The sequence below is a fragment of the Cryptotermes secundus genome, unplaced genomic scaffold (genome assembly GCF_002891405.2).
Source record: "Cryptotermes secundus unplaced genomic scaffold, Csec_1.0 scaffold408, whole genome shotgun sequence".
In the NCBI taxonomy this organism is placed as follows: Eukaryota; Metazoa; Arthropoda; class Insecta; order Blattodea; family Kalotermitidae; genus Cryptotermes; species Cryptotermes secundus.
This window is the reverse complement of record NW_019724588.1, coordinates 81,483-100,940: the sequence shown is the minus strand read 5'-3', so window position 1 is coordinate 100,940 and position 19,458 is coordinate 81,483. Positions and strand designations below refer to the sequence as shown.

The 19,458-nt window shown below is 38.4% G+C and overlaps 2 protein-coding genes across 3 annotated transcripts in view; one reads left to right on the top strand and one right to left on the bottom strand.

Annotated features, from left to right (window-relative positions):
- LOC111862336 (piwi-like protein Siwi) overlaps positions 1-4,382 on the top strand; it is a 63,181-nt gene extending 58,799 nt beyond the window's left edge. For both annotated transcript variants that reach the window (XM_023847636.2, XM_023847637.2), the window contains exon 17: positions 998-4,382. In XM_023847636.2, coding sequence (XP_023703404.1) covers positions 998-1,114 — 117 coding nt within the window. In that variant the 3' untranslated portion in view covers positions 1,115-4,382. The remainder of the gene's footprint in view (positions 1-997) is intronic.
- Positions 4,383-6,421: 2,039 nt separating this feature from the next.
- Positions 6,422-19,458, bottom strand: part of LOC111862337 (ITG-like peptide) — a 46,598-nt gene continuing 33,561 nt past the window's right edge. The window contains exons 4-6 of the mRNA XM_023847638.2: positions 11,009-11,155; positions 9,488-9,576; positions 6,422-9,392 (exon numbers count right to left, since the gene is read on the bottom strand). Coding sequence (XP_023703406.1) covers positions 9,237-9,392; positions 9,488-9,576; positions 11,009-11,155 — 392 coding nt within the window. The 3' untranslated portion in view covers positions 6,422-9,236. The remainder of the gene's footprint in view (positions 9,393-9,487; positions 9,577-11,008; positions 11,156-19,458) is intronic.

Below are 19,458 nucleotides of genomic sequence, written 5' to 3'. Positions count from 1 at the left end.
ACCGAATCCGGTTTCTATTAACTAACGATGCATGTCAATAGTGTGTTGGCCGGGACTCGATCCTAGGGTTGGAAGCCCTTGGACGGCCATATCACTTCCCTAGAGAGGCACAAGTTTTCTCTTCTCCATAATGTCCAGACTGGCTCTGGTGCCTGATTTGCCTCACGTGCAGGGGGTACCAGGGGCTGTTTTGCCAGGACTGAGGTGTGAAACTGACCACCCATCTCTGTATAGTGTCAAGGTTAGGAATGGTGGAGCTGTACCTCCACATGTTTTCTCAACATGGTGCTTAATTATTAAGCCCAAGGATTGCTTTAACCTCATACCTTACTGTTATAGTGGAAACAACTTTCATTTTCTTGTCTTACGTGATAGGGTACTTCTACCATATGCCTCTAAATATTTTAGTGATTTATGCAGAGGTAAGTGTTTTGAACATGCAGTGAATAGTGCTAATTTTGCACAGGGAAAAGTTTATTGTGGGTACATCTTGTGTTAATACTGAAGCCATTGTTGTTTCCTATATATATATATATATAATCATTTTAGAGAAATATCTGCAGTCATAGTATTTCTTGTATATATCAAGTAGTGAATCATTGGTCTTTTGTTTTGAAACATATTGAACAGAAGTGCAGCAAAGCAGAAAGTGTTGCATTGATTATTGCAGATAAATTAGTGATGTTGATATGTTATTTGCTAAAATTGTGGAAGCATGTAGCATAGCAAAACAATGTGTATATGACATCGAACAGACTGAAGTTTGTTTATAGCTGTTATAATCTGTATAAGTTGATGATAGGTTCTGTTTCATGAAATAATGAGCTCATTATTCATTGGATTATGTGAAAATCTGGATTGTTATTCTTCCATCTAGTTTTGACTGGTGAGATTAGATGATTTTTGTGTAAATGGGAAAGTGTTACATAGAATATTCAATTAATTTAAAAATATATAAAACTAGTATTGTGTAACTGAGTCGTTTTTGATGTTCAAGGGAACTGTACGAGTGCCTGCACCGTGTCAGTATGCCCACAAGTTGGCATACCTGGTGGGCCAGGCCATTCGCCAGCCTCCAAGCTCAAGACTGCAAGGCCTTCTGTATTTTCTGTAGCACACAGGACAAGGGTCTTCAGCTACTTTACAGCAGTGCTGATGTATTTGTTTCCTGTCAGGATTTGAACTGGAGTTGCAGCTGAACAGGAATATAAGAAAATGCTTTCTTTTTTTATTAAGTTCAGTTAAGAAGACTTTTTTTTTACTCTCATATATTCATTTTGTACTTAGTGGTTCAGTTAATTTAGTTTTTCTTGTGATAAATATGAGTACAAACATCCAATATGTTATGTGGCATTTTCAGCAGCATTGCTTTGGATGTGGCTTGCATGTACAGACTTGCACCAGCAAATGTTACAAAGATATTGTGTCTGAATCAGGACTATAAGTTTGGTATGAACCTATAATCTTGGTCAGTAAATATTCTCAAATTGTGAAAACAGTTTTACATTTTTGACTTAATATAAAGCAGTTATTACATTCTGTTTTGTTTAAAGAGATGCTGTTCTTGAAAGAAATAAAGATAGATATGTTTTTGTATTTTCATACATATATATAAAAGTTTGAAGTTTAGAGTTTTTAAAAGTGAATTTACGGTGGCATCCTTGCTATCCTGGGCGGTCCATTCCACCTTTTCCTTTGTGTAGAAGTTTTGAGCAAAAATGTTTGGAAGCCTGGAAATTACCTTCAGAGCAGGTGACTGTACTACCCCGTGTGTGTGTGTGTGTATTGTACACGTATGCAATTCAGATGTTTATTTTTCAGTCTCAGCCTTTGAGGATCTTCATATAACTGTTTTTTCTTACCTATCTTGCACTGTGAAAAATATGGCTAGTTTTATAAATTCATTTTGTGTTGAAAATGTTGGTCAAGTAGAGAAAATTCTAATCCCTGTTCTCAAAACTATTCCAGATTCTTGTCTCAAACTGAAAAGTCATTCTTCCACATGCCTACTATGTAGTTATCCCCCCTTAGCATGTTTTGCTTCATAAAATTTAGCACATCAGACATCAAATTTCCATATTTAAAATGTGTTTAAAATGTTTCATGGGTAATTCTGTATTTAAGCATCCTGTTGCAAGCCATATTAAAACATTTATGTATAACACAGTCCATCAGTAATGCAACAGATTGTTCCTTTTTCTACCACCTATACTTTAACACGACGTGTTTCGGCCTTAGATGGCCATCTTCAGGTGTCTTAATATATTAAAACTGCTACACTGCATTAATATGTGCTAAAATCACCCGCTCTAGTGCACTTAATACAATAAAATAAAATCCATTAAAATTTCCTGTTAACATCTTCATTACTTTGGTGAAATTCTATTCCACCTCACAAGGGGTACCGTCCATTTGTTTAGAACTCTTATGTTTTTCTCCAGGTGTTTTGTTGCAGCAGCTTGTTTTTATGTTCATTAGCCAATTCTGTTACATCTGCAGTCTGTAATATGCCCCTTGCTTGTTTGTTGTTCCCTCTGGCAGCATCCCTAGTGCACTGGCAGATTGCAGATGTAACACAGTGGGCTAATGAACATAAAAACAAGCTGCTGCAATAAAACACATGGAGAGAAACATGTAGTTGTAAACAAATGGATGATACCCCTTTTGAGGTGGAATAGAATTTCACCAAAGTAATGAACATTTTAATTTATTTTATTAAGTGCACCACAGCGTGTAATTTTACTGCATATTAATGCAGTGTAGCAGTTTTAATATATTAAGACACCTGAAGATGGCCATCTAAGGCCGAAACATGTGTTAAAGTATAGGTGGAAGAAAAAGGAACAATTTGTTGCATTATCAGTGGACTGTGTTATACTTAGACATTTCATGGGTAGTTTGAACCCATATTTGTAATTATTTTTTCCTGAATTATCTGCTATGCTAAATTATGAATGAAGGAACTTTCAGATGGTATATCTTGGATGACCATTTCGCAATGAATCTTGCCTAGGTGTGAAATCTTATCTGGAAGCCACAGGAGATAGTAGACTACACATGCTCTTCGTTTTCTTCCAGCCTCTCATGTATGAAAGATTTACATATTCATGTTGATCATCACTTTGATTCATGGTTCAAATATATTTTCATGAATGGAAGTAGAAAATTAGATATGATACTTTATTTTAAATTTTTCCAACTAGAAATGGCTGACTCAGTTGCTGTTAAAAGAAATCATTCATCTGCTTCCACTTGGAATATATTTCTGGATAGTAGAAAGGGAAATTCTGTGAGTGCGTCAAGTGAAGAGCTTACTAAAACCTCTTGTCATTAGTATGGAGCATTTTGAATTAGAGCTTATATATTTTAATGTAGTCTGTACTACTAGTAATGTGTTCAAACATGTTAATTGGCATATACTGTGTGTCATAAACATTCATTAATATTTTCTGTAGTATAAAAGATTATCCACAAAAACTGCATACTTTTTTAAAAAAAAATTGTTTGTGCTTGTTATGATGGTGTTGACTGTGACTCTGAATAGAGCAGCCGGCAGTGGGGGATGTTTGTATTGTTTAACAAAAATTGAACACCCACTACTGAGGTAATTGAATCACAAGGGATGTGCTTGGACCCTCACAACCAAGGTAATTGAATCACAAGGGATGTGCACATTCATGCAGCCTGCTAATGCTGTTCTGAAGAGGGAATTGTTTACTTTTTTGCATGTGACAGACACCTTCAGTTGTATCTTCAACTGTTCCAGCCTCTGACTGACAAGTGTAGGAATTTGTGCGTGATGTTTGCACTTGTGGAGTGAATTATGCTACTTTGGTCATTGGATAGTAACTAGCAGTAAGGTCTATAGCCTGTTGTCATATTGAAACTGCATATTCTCTGCATTCCCAGCATAGATCTGAGCACTGGATATGTGACTGGGGATGGAACCTAAAACTATTTGAAAGAGAGAGAGTGGTGCTTGCTGAAGATCACAATGTCTCTCAAGTGTAAGTGTACTGGAATCAGTTAATATAATGTAGAATGTAAGAGGAATTGTATTCCTAGGAATAGCTTTGTTCTTTTCCTCTGCATTTTTATTGTGGAACTTGACTGGTATCTAGCAGATTAAGACCAAAGACTGACTACATACTTATGGAAATACTGTGGATATTTTCATGTTATGTGAGTTGCTACTTTTGTATGTCCAGTCAAGGTGAAAAATTCGCTGTGATTCTATCTACCTCCATCCCTAACCATATCAAGTGAATCGAGTTACATCTTTCTTTATATTTTACTACTTTAGTTGGTTTTAATTTGTGCTATTGTGCATATACTGATATTTTAGTTTTTGAAATAAATATGATGCAGCTGGTTATCAGCTACTTTGTGGTATATTTCACTTGCACCTGATCATTATCTCCTATTGAAGAAGAGTATTTCTGTTAATAAAGTTGCTGTTAGGTACAGTTTTAAGTGATAGCAGTGTCAGTTTAATTGGACAGAATATGGGGTCTGGTCATATAGTTTATAGACTGATTTTATTTTATGGGAAATGAAGTGGGTTGTAAGGGTGTTAGCCCTAAGAAGAATAAATTTCTTCTTCAGGATTTAGTTCATGCCTCACATGAAAAATACGTCTCCATTATAAATACCAGTTGGCCAATGCATTTTTCTCATATGAAGCTGGCATTACATCAGCCTCATATCAAGCATTTTGAAAACAGAAGCAAAGGCTGAGCCCCATTCTGTTTGTAGCAAGGAAGAGAAAATTCTCAAATTTTACTCCTAAAAATTGATAATCAGGCACTTAGTCCACCCCCTGTCTCTTTGCTAACTGACCTAACTTGGCTTCCATGCATGGGAGCCACCAGAGTTTTCTGGGGAAAACCAGGAATTTTATCCACAGACTTAACCTTCAAGCCTCTGAAGAATATGGTTGCCCCAGAATTGTTCCCCTACATATTGAAATATAGGTAACGCCACAAACTGTGTTCAGCATTTAATATTTGGTATATAACCTTTTTATATGTTTTTGTTATTCTAAATATTTGGGAGGAGGCAGATGCCTGGTTTGCCCCAACCCTCCACCAGCATCCATGTTCATGGTATAAATAATTGAATGTTTTGTAAACAATTTTTGATAAGTTTTCTGAATACTGAAGTTTAACTTAGGTTTGAAGGAAGAAGCCACATTGTTAGTATGCTCCAGATTCTCTGAAATTATGTCAGCAGGTTCTAGTTGTAATATCCACCAGACTTCAGAAAACTCTTAAATTATTCTGATTTGGCTTTTGAACTAAATTTCCTAACAAAAGTACTCAAATGGAAGCTGTTTTAGGCAGTGTAATTCATCTGTATTTTCAGGTTGAGTACCAAGGAATGAGTATTATTTGCGGCATTTCTTTGTCAGTTGACATCAGATTATAGAGTCATAAACCATCCAACTTGCACGAATTTCAGTTTTCTTGCAGAACTTACACGGTTTGATGTAGAACCATTACTTGAGTATATGTTGATGGTTTAAAGCACAAATGCTGAGTCAGGTGTACACAGTTTTCATTGGACATGCTGTAAAGGTAGATCAACAGAGCATTCTTGTGTGGCAGTGTTTCTTAATCTTTCCCCCATCACTGTTGTAAGTTACAATATTGCTGCAGAACAAGATTGCATATGTAGGGTTTGAAATTTTTCCACCAGTGGTTTTGAAATGGTCTACCTTCTGGGATATAACACCGTGTAGTCTGATCACATTGCTTGCTGCCTGCTTAATGAAGGCGTCTTTCTTGACTTGCTTTCCTCAGAATGATGCAGTGTTTCTTCAGAATGTCAATTTTAATTGGACTACATGCTTCGATATCCCAGAACCCTTCAAAGGTTGCATGTTTAACAGGCAAGGGCACAAGAAAACACTGACAAAAAGTGCACATTCAGTATTTGTGCTGTGAACCATTGATATATTCACATGTGCTAAAAGAATTACCATTCATGATGTGGAGGGCTGTTTCAGTTACTTTTGAACAAAGGGGAGCAATCTGGCATTTGTTCTAAGCCTTTGGAAGGTCACAGAAAACATCAGGAGTACAGCCTGACAGGTTGAGTTGAACTGCAGGGTGATTGAGAAGAGAAAACCCAGCTGAAAGTTCCTTTGTTTTTATTTATTAACATACCAATTTTGGTTTATGAATATAATTAAGAGACATTGTTTATAATAACCCTGAACAGATGCATTTTGAAGATTTTCAGATGCTGAATAGCTGTGGTGTGTTTTAGATTGTAGATTGGGATTACAGGTAATCATCTATTTAGCTGGAGTATGTATGTATTTGTTGGGTCTTTTATATTTGTCTGTATGTAGTCGCAATACTGAAAGCACCAAGTGACTATACCTGTTTGCGTTTGTATCATACTTTCCCTTTTGTAGATTATTTAATGATGCTTTCAGTACATACTGTTGAATTGAGACCTTCTGGTTTTTGGACACACATTTACATGGCCAAAATGGTACCTATCTTTAGGTCCCTGTATAATGTTTTGTGGCCCTCATTCTTGACACTTAAGATGATTTTCAGGCATTAATTTTGGTATAGTTGAAGACATGTAATGCAGCCCTGAACTTAAGCACAATAGACTACTGTAGGTCGTGGTGCAAGGGCTGAGAAGGCCTACCCCTCATACAACACCTGAACTTCAATTTGTAATTGAAAAAATCTGACCCGTATGTTTTCTTCAGCATAATATGTACATGTGATCCAAAAAGTGCTTTTCTGTCTAATATGAATCCTAGATATTTGTCAGGTATGGTTGGAGAATTATATTTGCGTATTCTATGTTCTTTCTCCCAAGATATGCAACTAAACTGAATGAAGTTTTCAGTTAGATGCCTCTACTGAAAGTAGTTATTCATTTGAGTTCATGGTGATCCATTAGATACATGCTACATAGACACATGTATTTTTTGTTTATATTGTTAATAGTGCAGGTACTCAAAAACTGAATTTAAATATACCATTTTTAGTATAATTTGTTATTATTTAGAAATTTCTGGGCAGGGTTTGGCTTAACATGGCAATACATACCGAAACCAGTAAATGAAGGCCAGTATTAAGGTTTTGTTGAACATTAGTTGGTGTCATCAGCACTGAGTATTTCAATTTTTCTTCAGGTTAGGTTCCATAAAATTGGAGAATAAATGCTATCAGTACAGTAATAGTTGTATAAACTAGTTATAATTATAAACCAAAAAACAATCTTACACATAAGACACCAGCTGCAGAAACTTAGGAACAAGAATATATCAGTCACTTTCATGAAAATGACAACTGCAGGGCTTGTTGAAAGAATGGAAAGATGGCAAGAAACCATATGGCTTAATCCCAAAAGCTGATCTTATGTGTTAGTAACTGGCCTTGGAAACTTAATAATAAGAATATATTGCTTTATTTTGATGTAAACTGTTGCTGTGAATAAGTAAAGAATATTATTTTATGGCTCATACCTGTGACTACTTGTATGAAGCTGGTCCAGTAGAATACATTTATGATGGGAAATAAGAACACAGTTGCAAGTTTGCTGAAATTTCTAGAATACATTATAATTACATCATTATATTTGTGTACAACATACATAAAAGAGTACAATGTTTGCCCAATCTGTATGTTTGTATGCAGTCAACAACATTATATTACAACACTAAGAGAAAATGTTTAAAACAGTATATATATATATATTCTTTTAAAATACAGAGACAATAAACTTAGCTTCTATGTATGCTGATATGTCTGTTGTACGTCACATTCTCAAACGTTTTGATATGTTTGGATTTCAAAACATCTTTTTTGGCGCTTTTATTTTTTATACTATAAAATCAATGCATTGTCTGTGATATGTTTAGCTTCAGATGTTGGATGAGAGAGGCTGTTGCTACAATGTTGGGCTAACTAAATGCGCACCTCCCTCTCATCCACAAGTTGTCACACTCTGACAGAATTAGAATAGAAGAAAGTTCCCTCTTCAGTACACAGGAAAACACTGAATCACAACATGCAGGATGAACATTTAGGAACAAGTATTGTTACAAGGTATAGAATGCTTTGCCTCAGCCAGTAACTGGTGGTATTTAACTCCGTAAAATGGTCTATATTTAGCCTGAATTTCTAGTTCTAATGCTGATATGTGGTACACAAACGAAAAGTGTGGAATTCCAGCTGGCTGGAAGTTATTCTTGCACTTTTGGTTTCAATGTTACCTGTTATTACTTCATTTTTTTGCGGGAGTGAAGATGTATCAGGAAAAGTTTATTATTTCCTGGCATATATTAAATTTATTGACAGTTATAGATTTTTTTGTGCACCTGTTCTGAAATTTTCCAGTGTATCACAAGAAAAGTTAAAGACACTGGAATTGAAAAGTTCACATTTTCTGTTTGAAAAAGTGACTTCTTTAGTGGATAAGTCAATTAATAGTTAAAAAGCTGGTAGTTTCTGGACTGTAATATGTTCAGTTCTGCATTATTAGCCATATGGTCCATTGAGCTTTTTAATAGCTTCTGGAATATATTCATTTTCATGGATGAAGGATTTTATGCTGGCCTTACTGGATCTGTAATGTAACAGAAAGATAGAAGTGGGACAGTAACTGCACAGAAAGAAAACCTGTAGGTTGCAATAACCCTGAAGCTTAAATGAAAAGAAGCCATTTATGGTAAAATGAAGCATTCATCTCATTAGTGTCTGATGGACTGTCATGGATAATGAAAAGTAGTTTCCCTATTCTGTCTCTAAGTAGGTGTATATGTGCCAGCATTTTTCAATACTTTATGAATATATTGACATTTTTCTGTCCAAGCACAAGTTTACATTCTGCAGCAGAAGGGCTTTTCTCAATTTATCCTTAAATCCCTAATCATTGAAACGTCTTGAGCGACCAGAGAATTAAGACGGCTTCTGCCCTCAGTGCGTGAAAGGTAGAGCTCATGTACCACCACATTGTATAATGTAAGGCCGTTTTCTCTGTTTATGAAATTGATTGATGTTGAGATACTAAAAAAAACTGTTGTGTGCACACCAGAAGTCTCTTTTATATAAAGAATTTATTCTCACAAGTTGATATTGCTTGTGGCTGATATGAGGGGTTAGACACAAATACAAGATATAGACTCTTAACAACTGTTAAAATATAATTCATCTTAGTACCTGCCTGCCTGGCTTTGTGTCTTAAGAAACGGAGGTGTGGTAGGCCTACTTGCGGCGACGCAGATGGTTGAAGGCGTTCATAGATGTGACTTTGCCAGTGAGGCGCTTCTCGCCTGCTGTGTGTTCTATATTGTTGTCCTTCACCTGATCAGTGGCCACTGGACCGATGCAGATCAGTGGGTCTTTGAAGTAGGAGCATACCTGCAAAGGGAGAGGCCCGTGATAAGTATAAGTAAGAAAAAGGACAATTTTATGAGATCAAGGACAAGTCTGTATGAGACTAGGAAAGAGCTTACTTTCCGAGGTGCCTGTCTGTGGCGCCGCTGCAGCTGACAGCACAGTCCCTTCCCAATATCACACTCACTGCTCATGGTACAATCTTCACCTGCAACAAGTAGAGACAGCGACATTTTGATAAGGTTGTATATCTCATATTTAACCTTGCTGAATGCATGGCACATTGTGACACTGAAAGGCTGAACATACGAGGGAGTCTGTAGCTACTGTTCTGTGATTATACACTTCATACAATATAATGAAGTATATGCCCATTGATATATTGGTCTCTTCGTTTTCTAGCCAATCATTATACAATATTTCCAGGATTAACAGTTTAAAGACATTGAAACTATAAAAATTGTGGGTTAGTCCAAATAAAAATGTATAGACTATCACGATTTCAGAGCTCTAAGTAATGTTTTGGATATTATCCTAGATCTATTGATACATCAGAGAGAAAAAAGAATGCAAAGGAACAAAAAATTGTTTAATTTTACTTTCAAGACACAGTGTTAGAATGTTCAGAATATAAATATAAAGGACGTGTTTGGAACTTTCTGGCCATTATCAGCTTGCTGAATGATGTGTGTCCTGAAACCCACAGTTCTACATTTTGGAACATGCCCTATGGATGCATGAACTTATGAGCTAGGAGAGACACTTAATTGAGGGTATCAAAATTATATATGGTAGGCATATAGGTCCTCCGGCCTAGAAAACGGATCAACGGCCATGGGAATTCGTTACGCTGACCATGGAACAGCTTCTATCTGCAAAAGTTGGCAGTAACTTCGCCGACAAATGGCGGTTGCTTGGTCGGTATAGTTCACTTGCGGACTAAAAGCCATGGAGTTTAATTTAGTTTAGTTTTAGGCACATAGGTCCTTGAAACATATATAACCTTTGTTCCTGTAATTTTGTGTTGCATAGTATAAAATAAAATATTTAATGACAGTAACTAATAAGTCATTAGAGCTAGGTATGTGAGATTTGGTAAGGAGATGGAGAAAAATTTGGTTCTTTGATGTATATGTAACCACTTTGCTGATAAATTTCATCTTTGAAGTGTGCTGATAATTTGCAATACATTCACAGCTGCAAAAAAAAAAAAAAAAAAAATGTTGACTAGGGGTCAATAGTAGAGCCATCTGCACAAGAGTCCGATAGCCGATGAGCAAAATATGCATTTAGTTGTTCAGTTATAAATTTACATTACCTAAATAAGATATTAAGAACACAAGTTTTATGAGACTGCAAGCCTACAATAGGAAAGCAGGTTGCACAATTCCTACCCAGAACTCCTCGGCATGCAATATTTCACACCCAGAATAACCACAAGAATGCAAGTCAGTGAAGCAAGAGTTTCTGTCAAATAAAGAGGAGAAATACAATGCTTCAGTAACCTTTGATAATATAAATATAATGTCCAGGCATGCTCAGCATGAAATTCTTTCCCAGCGGTGTAAATAACACCTGTATTTCAAAGTAATAAATACAAATAGCAGGTTGAGACCTGTGTTACAAAGGCTAATACTTACTATACTGCTTCTTATTGGACGTGGGCGGTTGGCAAGTACGACCATCCCCAGCAACCTCGGTGCAGAGCAGCCCTGTCTCGCAATCATTGTCTCTTCGACACAGCTCACCCTGCTTCTGTCCATATGAGAACAAGCAGGATCCCACTACTACAACAGCAAAATTCAAAGTCATGGAGTCCAGAGCAGTTTTTTTGCTACATACCCAATACAGACTGATGACAAGAAATCTTGTTTCACGTTTTCCTTTCCAGAGGTTATAATACACATTACCCCTCCAAAAGCCAACCCTTGTGTCATCACAGAAGGGGTAACATCTGAAAAGATGGTGGACATGGTAATGGTAAACCTAAGCCACGGTGTGAGGCATCGTGCCAAGGGCTGCTTGGCTAGAGTAGAATCTAGCCAGTGTCATTAACAGTCCCATCAGGGCACGGGGCAGTGCCCCATTTTATTTACACCTTCCACAATATAGGGTGCTGTGGGTGGTGATCTTGTAAATCCCCAATAATCATGGGACTGGTGGCTACCAGAGGTAAAAGCCCAGGTCCACAGGACTTAAAAAGAAGGACTGCCCTCCAAGGAGATCCTTACAAAGATCGCCTAAGGGTAAATCTTAAGACCATTTCGTGAAATGTATGCATGATAAGAGATACAGGTCTGGCTGGTGACCAATTGCAACAGGCCATCATTATGTCCTCTCAAACCACCAGTCCAGATAAGACCACTCACTCACCAAGAAAGGCATCTTGGAGGAATAAAAAGCTGAGTGGGCTGACAGTCAAAAACATGAAGGCTATTTAATGTAGCTAAAAGGACAAGTCAGTGGAATACCTATAATAGAACCCTCACCTGTTACAACAAAGAAATTAGGAAAACCAAATTGTCTTCATTAAGGAGGTACTGCCAGGAGACCACTGTTGTACCAAGAAGTGCAAGACTCATGAAGATAATGGCAAAAGAGGCCACCAACATGGTCAGAACTATCAAGCTACCTGATGGTTACTANGGGGGGGGGAGACTGTGAAAGAGTTATTCAGAGTTCACTTTCCAGACTTAGTAGTGATTGATGTTTCAAATGATGGACAGGGACAGCTGAACCTGGAAGTAAGCAAATACACAGCAAACAGGGGAGACTGTCATCTGGTCAGAAATGTAATCAATCAGTCAATCAGAAATTAGGTGGGTGCTAGGCATATTGCAACAATTTAAATCAGCAGGAATAGATAAAATGTTACCAGCACTTTTGCAGCAAGGGGCAGAACAGTTAGTTCCATACCTTTGCCATGTATTTAGAACCTGCATGGCATATGCATTTTTTCCTATGGCCTGGAGGCAGGCTGGAGTGACATTTATTCCAAAGCCTGGGAAATCTGACTTCACTGAGGCTAGGGCTTATTGTGCTATCAGCCCGTCATCTTTTCTTTTGAAGACAACGGAGAAATTAGCAGATAGACACATTAGGGATGGTGTACTAAAGCAGCATCAACTAAACTGAAACCAAATTTTTTTTTTTATATATATTTATTAGCAATCAGAATAAAATACATTCTTTTAGCTAATTTGCTAATTTAACACCGTCCTCGTGTGCTTATTGTGTCGTGATGAGGGCTCTTCCAATGAGAGATCCTCTAACCATCAAGTAGATCTGCGGGCCATAATTTCTTTAGCCTTCTTCGTTGTTGTTGTTCCAGTAGGGGCTGCAGTAATATATTGCTATGGTGTCCTAGTTTATCGTGATGTTTTATGCTTCTTTCTTGGATGACTTCTTTGACGAATGGTACATTGAGATCGTCATGTGGTCTGATTAGTCACATACCATGGTGCATTTGTGACCATCCGCAGTATTTTGGACTGCCTTCTTTGCATTATGGCTATGTTCGATTTACTGGCACATCCCCATAGTTCGATTCCATAGGTCCAAATAGGCTTTATGATGGTCTTGTATAGAAGTACTTTACTATCTAGCGATGTGCTGGATTTACTTCCAATGATCCAATGTATGTCTTTTACTTTTAGGTCTACCTGTTTCCTTTTTTTGGTTATATGCTGCTTCCAAGTAAGCCTGGAATCCAGGTGTAGTCCAAGATACTTTACTGTTGATGATTGTGGAATTTCAGTATTATTTATGTGTACAGCTGGGCACTGCTCTTTTCTCATTGTAAAGGTGACCTGTACAGATTTGGTTTCATTAATGTGGATTCGCCACTTTTTTAGCCAACTTTCTACTTGGTCTAGATGACTTTGTAGTCTTTGCGAGGCAGTTGCTGGATCATCATGGCTGGCAAGAATGACCGTGTCATCAGCAAATGTCCCTGTTGTAGTGTAAGTAGTCGTTGGTAGATCTGTTGTGAATAGCACGTATAATATCGGGCCTAAAACGCTCCCTTGTGGGACTCCAGATTGGATGATGAAGTTGCTGGATACCTCCTCCTTAACTCGTGTTCGGAATTTTCGGTCAGATAGATATGACTTGAGTAGTCTAAAGTATTTTATAGGAAGCACCTTTTTTATCTTGAATAGGAGTCCATCATGCCAAACCTTGTCAAAGGCTTGGCTTACGTCTATAAATATTGACGTGCAGTACTGTTTGTCTTCTAATGCTTGATTAATTTTATGGATGATTCTATGTGTTTGTTGTATTGTAGAGTGATGATTCCTAAATCCGAATTGGTGTGGAGGCATCCATTCATCTGGCTTTAGGTCCATATTTAGTCTCCGAAGTAAAAGCTTCTCAAATAATTTGTTTATTATGGACAGTAGGCTTATTGGACGATACGAAGATAATTCTTTTGGGTCTTTTCCTGGTTTTGGTATCAAGATAATTTCTGCTGTCTTTAATTGTTTGGGCCAAATACTAAGTCTTAGCATAGCATTATAGATGTATGTTAGCATGACTAATCCCTTTTTTGGCAACTCTTTCATCATTTTAGGTGTGATTTTGTCAATACCAGGTGCTTTTTTGATATTTAAGAACCCAATTTCTTCTTTGATTTCTTTTGGGCTGAATATTTTTATTGTCGGAATATTTGGCGGTAATGTGGTAATATCGTTCTCAATCTCTTGATCAGGATGACTGGCATTTGGCATAAAGACTTTCGATAAATGTGCTGCGAAGAGTTCCGCTTTTTCTTTATCGCTACGAGCCCATCGATCTGGACGACCATCTATCTGGATTTTTAAAGGCGATACAGGAACTATAGGTTTCTTAGTTGACTTCACCGGTGTCCAAATGGAGTTGTCGTAGCGATTGAGGTTTCTGAGGTAATTGTGTAGTGTCAGCTCTCTGGACTTCTTGATTTCTGCTCTTAGCTTATTGGTGGCCCTGTTATACACAGTTCTGTCTGCTGGGGCATGACTTAGTTGCCATGTCTTCCTAGCCCGTCTTTTATCTGCTATAAGCTTTTTGATTTCGGTAGGGATATTTATACTTCTTGTTTGTGTAGTCGGAATTGGAGTGGCGTGTAGAGCTGCTTCTTTAAGAATGTTAATGAAATTTGTCAAGGCTATGTCTAGTTCATCAGGGGTTTTAAGACTGATGTGTAAGTTAATGGCTTGTTCTATTTTCATTCGATAATCAGCCCAGTCGGTTCTTCTGTTATGAAGCCTGGGAATGGTTTTTTTATTGACAACTTCAGTACTAATGGTAGCTATTACGGGTGTGTGGTCCAATGACAGGTCGTAACTAGGGACTATATCCATATATGATGTAGAGATGCCACTTGTAATATAAAAATCCAAAAGATCTGGGATTTTATCTGGGTCACTAGGCCAATAGGTAGGGGTTCCAGTTGACAGGAATGAGTACTGTTGGTTTCGTATTATTTTCGACAGCTCTCTACCTTTGGTTGTGGTCAAGCGAGATCCCCACTGTGTGTTTTTGCAGTTGTAATCACCCCCTGCGATGAACTTATTTCCCAGTGTTCGGAAGAATTCGTAGAAGCTTTCTTCTTTGATATTATGCCTAGGTGGGCAGTACACCGCAGCTACTGTTAGTTCGTATGCCTTCATTTTTACCTTAATTGCTGTAGCTTGTAGGAAGTTTTTTTCAAATTTCGGTAATTCATAGTGGCTTATGTTATTTTTAATAAGTATACCAGTGCCTGCGTGTGCGGTGTTATCCGGATGATTGGTAAAGTATGCGTTATAATGGGGTATCCTGAGATATGTTCTGTCGGTAAAGTGGGTTTCGCTTACCAACAATATGTCTATTGCATTGTGATCCAGAAATATTTTAATTTCATCTTTATGCTGTAGTAGACCGTTGGCATTCCAAAGGGCTATTTTTAAAAACTTAGCCATTGTGGGATTTAGTTAGTAGAGTTGATAACATGTTTAGTATCATAGTATTCTGCTGGATAAGCTGATTGAACATGTTCTTGAACTCTTCAAGAAATCTGTTTAAGGTTATGGGTGAGGTGTCTTCTTCTTGCTGGCTGTTATGTGTAATTCCTCGTGTTACCTCTGCGTAACTAGCATTTCTGTATGCATTGTTTGTTGTTAGTTTAGGTATTTGTGGTCTCACTTGGGGATCGGGATTGTGCATGTTTACTATAGAGTTTCGTTGCACATTTAGTCTGTTGTTTGCATTATTTGTTTTGATGAGGCTGTGATAGAATTCACATCCTTTGTAGTTTGCTGGATGCGAGCCATCGCATAGGGCGCATTTAGCAGGAGTGGTGTTTGGTTTCTTACAACTTTCGGTACTATGTGGGCCTCCACACTTTACGCAAACAAATGGTCTATTGCAGTATGTCTTGGTATGTCCATACTGCTGACATCTAAAGCATTGAGTTAGTCCTTTATTCCTTCGTGGTGGTTCTATTACAACTGTTTTGTTTTGTATCATATTAATATTATAAATATCTTTATTGTTACTTGCTGGTTCCAAATCAACAAAGAATATGTTCAGTGGTTGCTTTGTAACTCTGTGTCTGCCATTGATGACATTCCTGACTTTATGTCCCATCATTGTTAACTGATTTTCGATTTCTTTTGTATTTACTGAGTAGTGTAAATATTTTATGACCACCCTGTACGCTCTCTCCTCCTTGAGTTGATATGTATGGTGTACTATGTTGTTCCCTTTTAGGAATGCTACCAGTTTCCGGTATGTTTCGGATGTAGTACAATTAATTTTTATAGTATTGTCTGCCATGCTTTTAGTAGAATATTGCTCTTGTTCAATAATTTCTGTCAATTTGTTTACCATTTCGTTATAGTTTATTACCCCATATATAAATATTGGAGGGGGTTTTGGAATTTTCTTTTGGGGATTGGCCTGGCTAGCGCTTTCTTCAATTGGCAGTGGATTAAATTTATTGCTTATTCTTATATCTGTATTTGGGACATAAGTTTGTCTTGTATTGATTTTTCGTCTTTTGTTGTTTTTCACTTGTTGCCATTCATTTACATTTACGGTACCTGTGTCTGATTCATCTTCACTAGCTGATGTCATCATGCAATTATATGGCTTCTGTTTATATTGTTGCTGTGGTTGCTGCTGATAACTTGTTGAAGGAATCGATTGTGTATTTTGCGGAGCACAATAATTGTTGCTTGTCATTACTGACTGACTCATTGTGTTGGCTGATTTGAGTTTTGGAACTGATCCGTTGCCTACTGGCAACACACTGGTTCTTGTCACTTATCACTCGGTGTTTTTTTTTTTTTTTTTATAGTCACTTATCTTCGCGGCGCTTTTGACTGTCAGAGCACTCGGAACACGTCTGTACGCTACGAAACTCAAAGCAAAACTGAAACCAAAATGAATACCAAATTGGTAAGTCCACTGAAACTGAAACTTCACATGTAGAAAGTACTATGAAATACTAGAAAATCTCCCTAGGAGCATTCCTTGATACAGAGGGAATTTTTGGTATAACTTCATCTGATGTAAAAACACAGGCTGGTGAAAGACATGACATTGAGCCTATTATTTGCAGGAGCATCAGTTATATGCTGAAAAGCAAAAATGTAGTAACTACATTGTTGGGAGAAACCATGATGGAGCCTGCAGCTGGAGGAGAAAGGTGTACCCTCACCTCTGCTGTGGCACCTGGTCATGGATGAGCTTCTTTGGGAGCTTAATGACAATGATTATTACACATTAGGATATGCAGATGATATTGCAGTCCTAATCAGTGGAAAGTCCCCTCAGACTGTGTCAGAGGTCTTACAAATAGGTCTATACATAGTCCAGCAGTGGTGCAATAGGACAAAATTGTCCATCAACCCAAACAAGACAGTGATAATACCTTTCACTAGGAAGACATATATTAGGGGACTTTTGGAATCAACCCTCTTCAGTAATACAAACCAGTTATCCAATGAGGTCAGGTACCTTGGACTAATGCTAGACAAGGGACTAACATGGGAAAAGCAGCTGGATAAAGTAACCAGTATGGCCTACAGGGCATTTTGGATGTGCAGAGTCATGTTTTGGGAAAACTTAAGGACTGAAACCAAAGGTGGTGTGCTGGCTGTACACCACGGTTGTAAGACGTGGGTCTCACCTATGCTGCCATTGTGTGGAAGCCTAGGGTCAAATTCAAAACAGACAAGGTTTAACTTAGCAAATTGCCAAGAATTGCCTGCTTGGGCATTACTGGAGCAATGAAAACAGCTATAGTTGTGGTCCTCATTGGACTCCCCGCCACTTCACTTGCAGCTGGAGGCTGAGGCCAGGGCAGGAATTTGTATAATCTATTGCAGTGATCAAAGAACTGAAAAAATTTGGATCTGAATGTTCGTTCATAGGACCTGAACCAGCTTGTGGCATCTCAGTAGGAATTGCCAAAAAAGCTGTCAGGGACTAGGTAAACAGAGACCACAAACAGGTAAAGGGTCTCATACAAGGACCCTCTGCTAGAAGAACTAAGGAACTGCTAAGCTTAATCAGAAACCAGCCATAATGGGTGGTAAGACTACTTACAGGACACTGTCACCTAAATGGACACACTTTCAAAATGGAACTGACAGTCCTGTTTGCGAAAGTTGAAAGAGCCACATACATCCTGTGCAAGTGTGAGGCCATAGCATATTTAAGATTTCATCACCAGGGCCACTATTTTATGGAACCAGATGACTATTATGACGCCCTTATAAGCAGAAACTTGCACTTCATTCGAAGTGTCGGACTGTTGAAGGGTTAACACAGGAGTATGCACAATGTCGCAGTGCAAGGGCCAGCAGCTTGGCCTACCCATGTATGTATATAATGTGTGTGCGCGTGCACGCATGTGCGTGTGCGTGTGCAATATAGTATATACTATACCCACTATACCGACTCTGAGGCACAGAGTGGTGCATTTATGATCTGTGAGGCCAATAACCAGCACTTCAAGACTCTATTTGTCCAACTGATGGTGTAACTGTTGCATCTGTAATGAAGGGGAATAATTCCAGGAGACAGAGTCACAGTACTACACTTATTATCTGATGTGGACGATATGCTAGTAACCTATGTATGATATCACCAAGTTATTTTGGTTGCAAGTGTACTGTGTGTTGGAAGCACAAATACTGTCAATTGACTGAGTGTGACTATATATGGGTTTTGGATTGATGACACAATGTAATGCACATTTTGATACCACTCGTGAATACATTTTACAGTTCACTATTACGCGCACTCACGCACATGCGCACACACTACTATCCACAGCGATGTCTTCACTGCCGTTGCTTGGTAGCGGCTTTCAATGGAAGACGTTCCCCTTTCCCCTAGATTCCCAAACTGTCCCTGGCCTCAGCTACCAACTTCTCACAGCAGCGGCTCATAACAGCCGAACCCCAGCAGTTCTCTGACTGCTACTCAAATTCAGAGTCAAAGTTATGTTATGATAGACGGTCAGTCGGCCAGTCTGTCTTGGCTGAAACACTCATCTGGAGCCAAAGACCAGATTTTTATTATTGGGAGACAGTTGCGGATGTGTTTATGTGGAGCGCCCTCTCTGACGAGAGGACAGGTCCGTCGTTTACAATTTCTGCTGGTCCTCGCCAGTGCAGTCATTCTCGAGCCCCACGGGTCTCATGACTATATTTTACTGTCTCAGACTGCAGACTGCACCAACCTGGAAGGCCAGGTCCCCGAATTCATATCCACCGGGAAAAGGGTGACCCAGCTCTACCCACAGGCACTAGGTTCCCTTTTCGTCACCTCCTACAACTCGCAGGCCTACAGTGGAGGTATTCGAACCCGCCTCCATGCGGGGGACTTCGGGCTGCAACTGCTAACTGGTCCCGGTTATAACATCTCGGCACGGATCGCGTAGAAAACGTCTCTTCCATTATTGTTGTATTCTCTCGTTGCCATGGAAATGTGCTTATTTGCGGAGATTTTATTACGTAGTGGCTGTTTTATAGTTGCTTGTTTCGCTGCCGTTTCCTAGCAACGGGTCCACATGCCACAATATGTTTATTTTGAAGCAACGCGTGCAACCCTAGCAGTA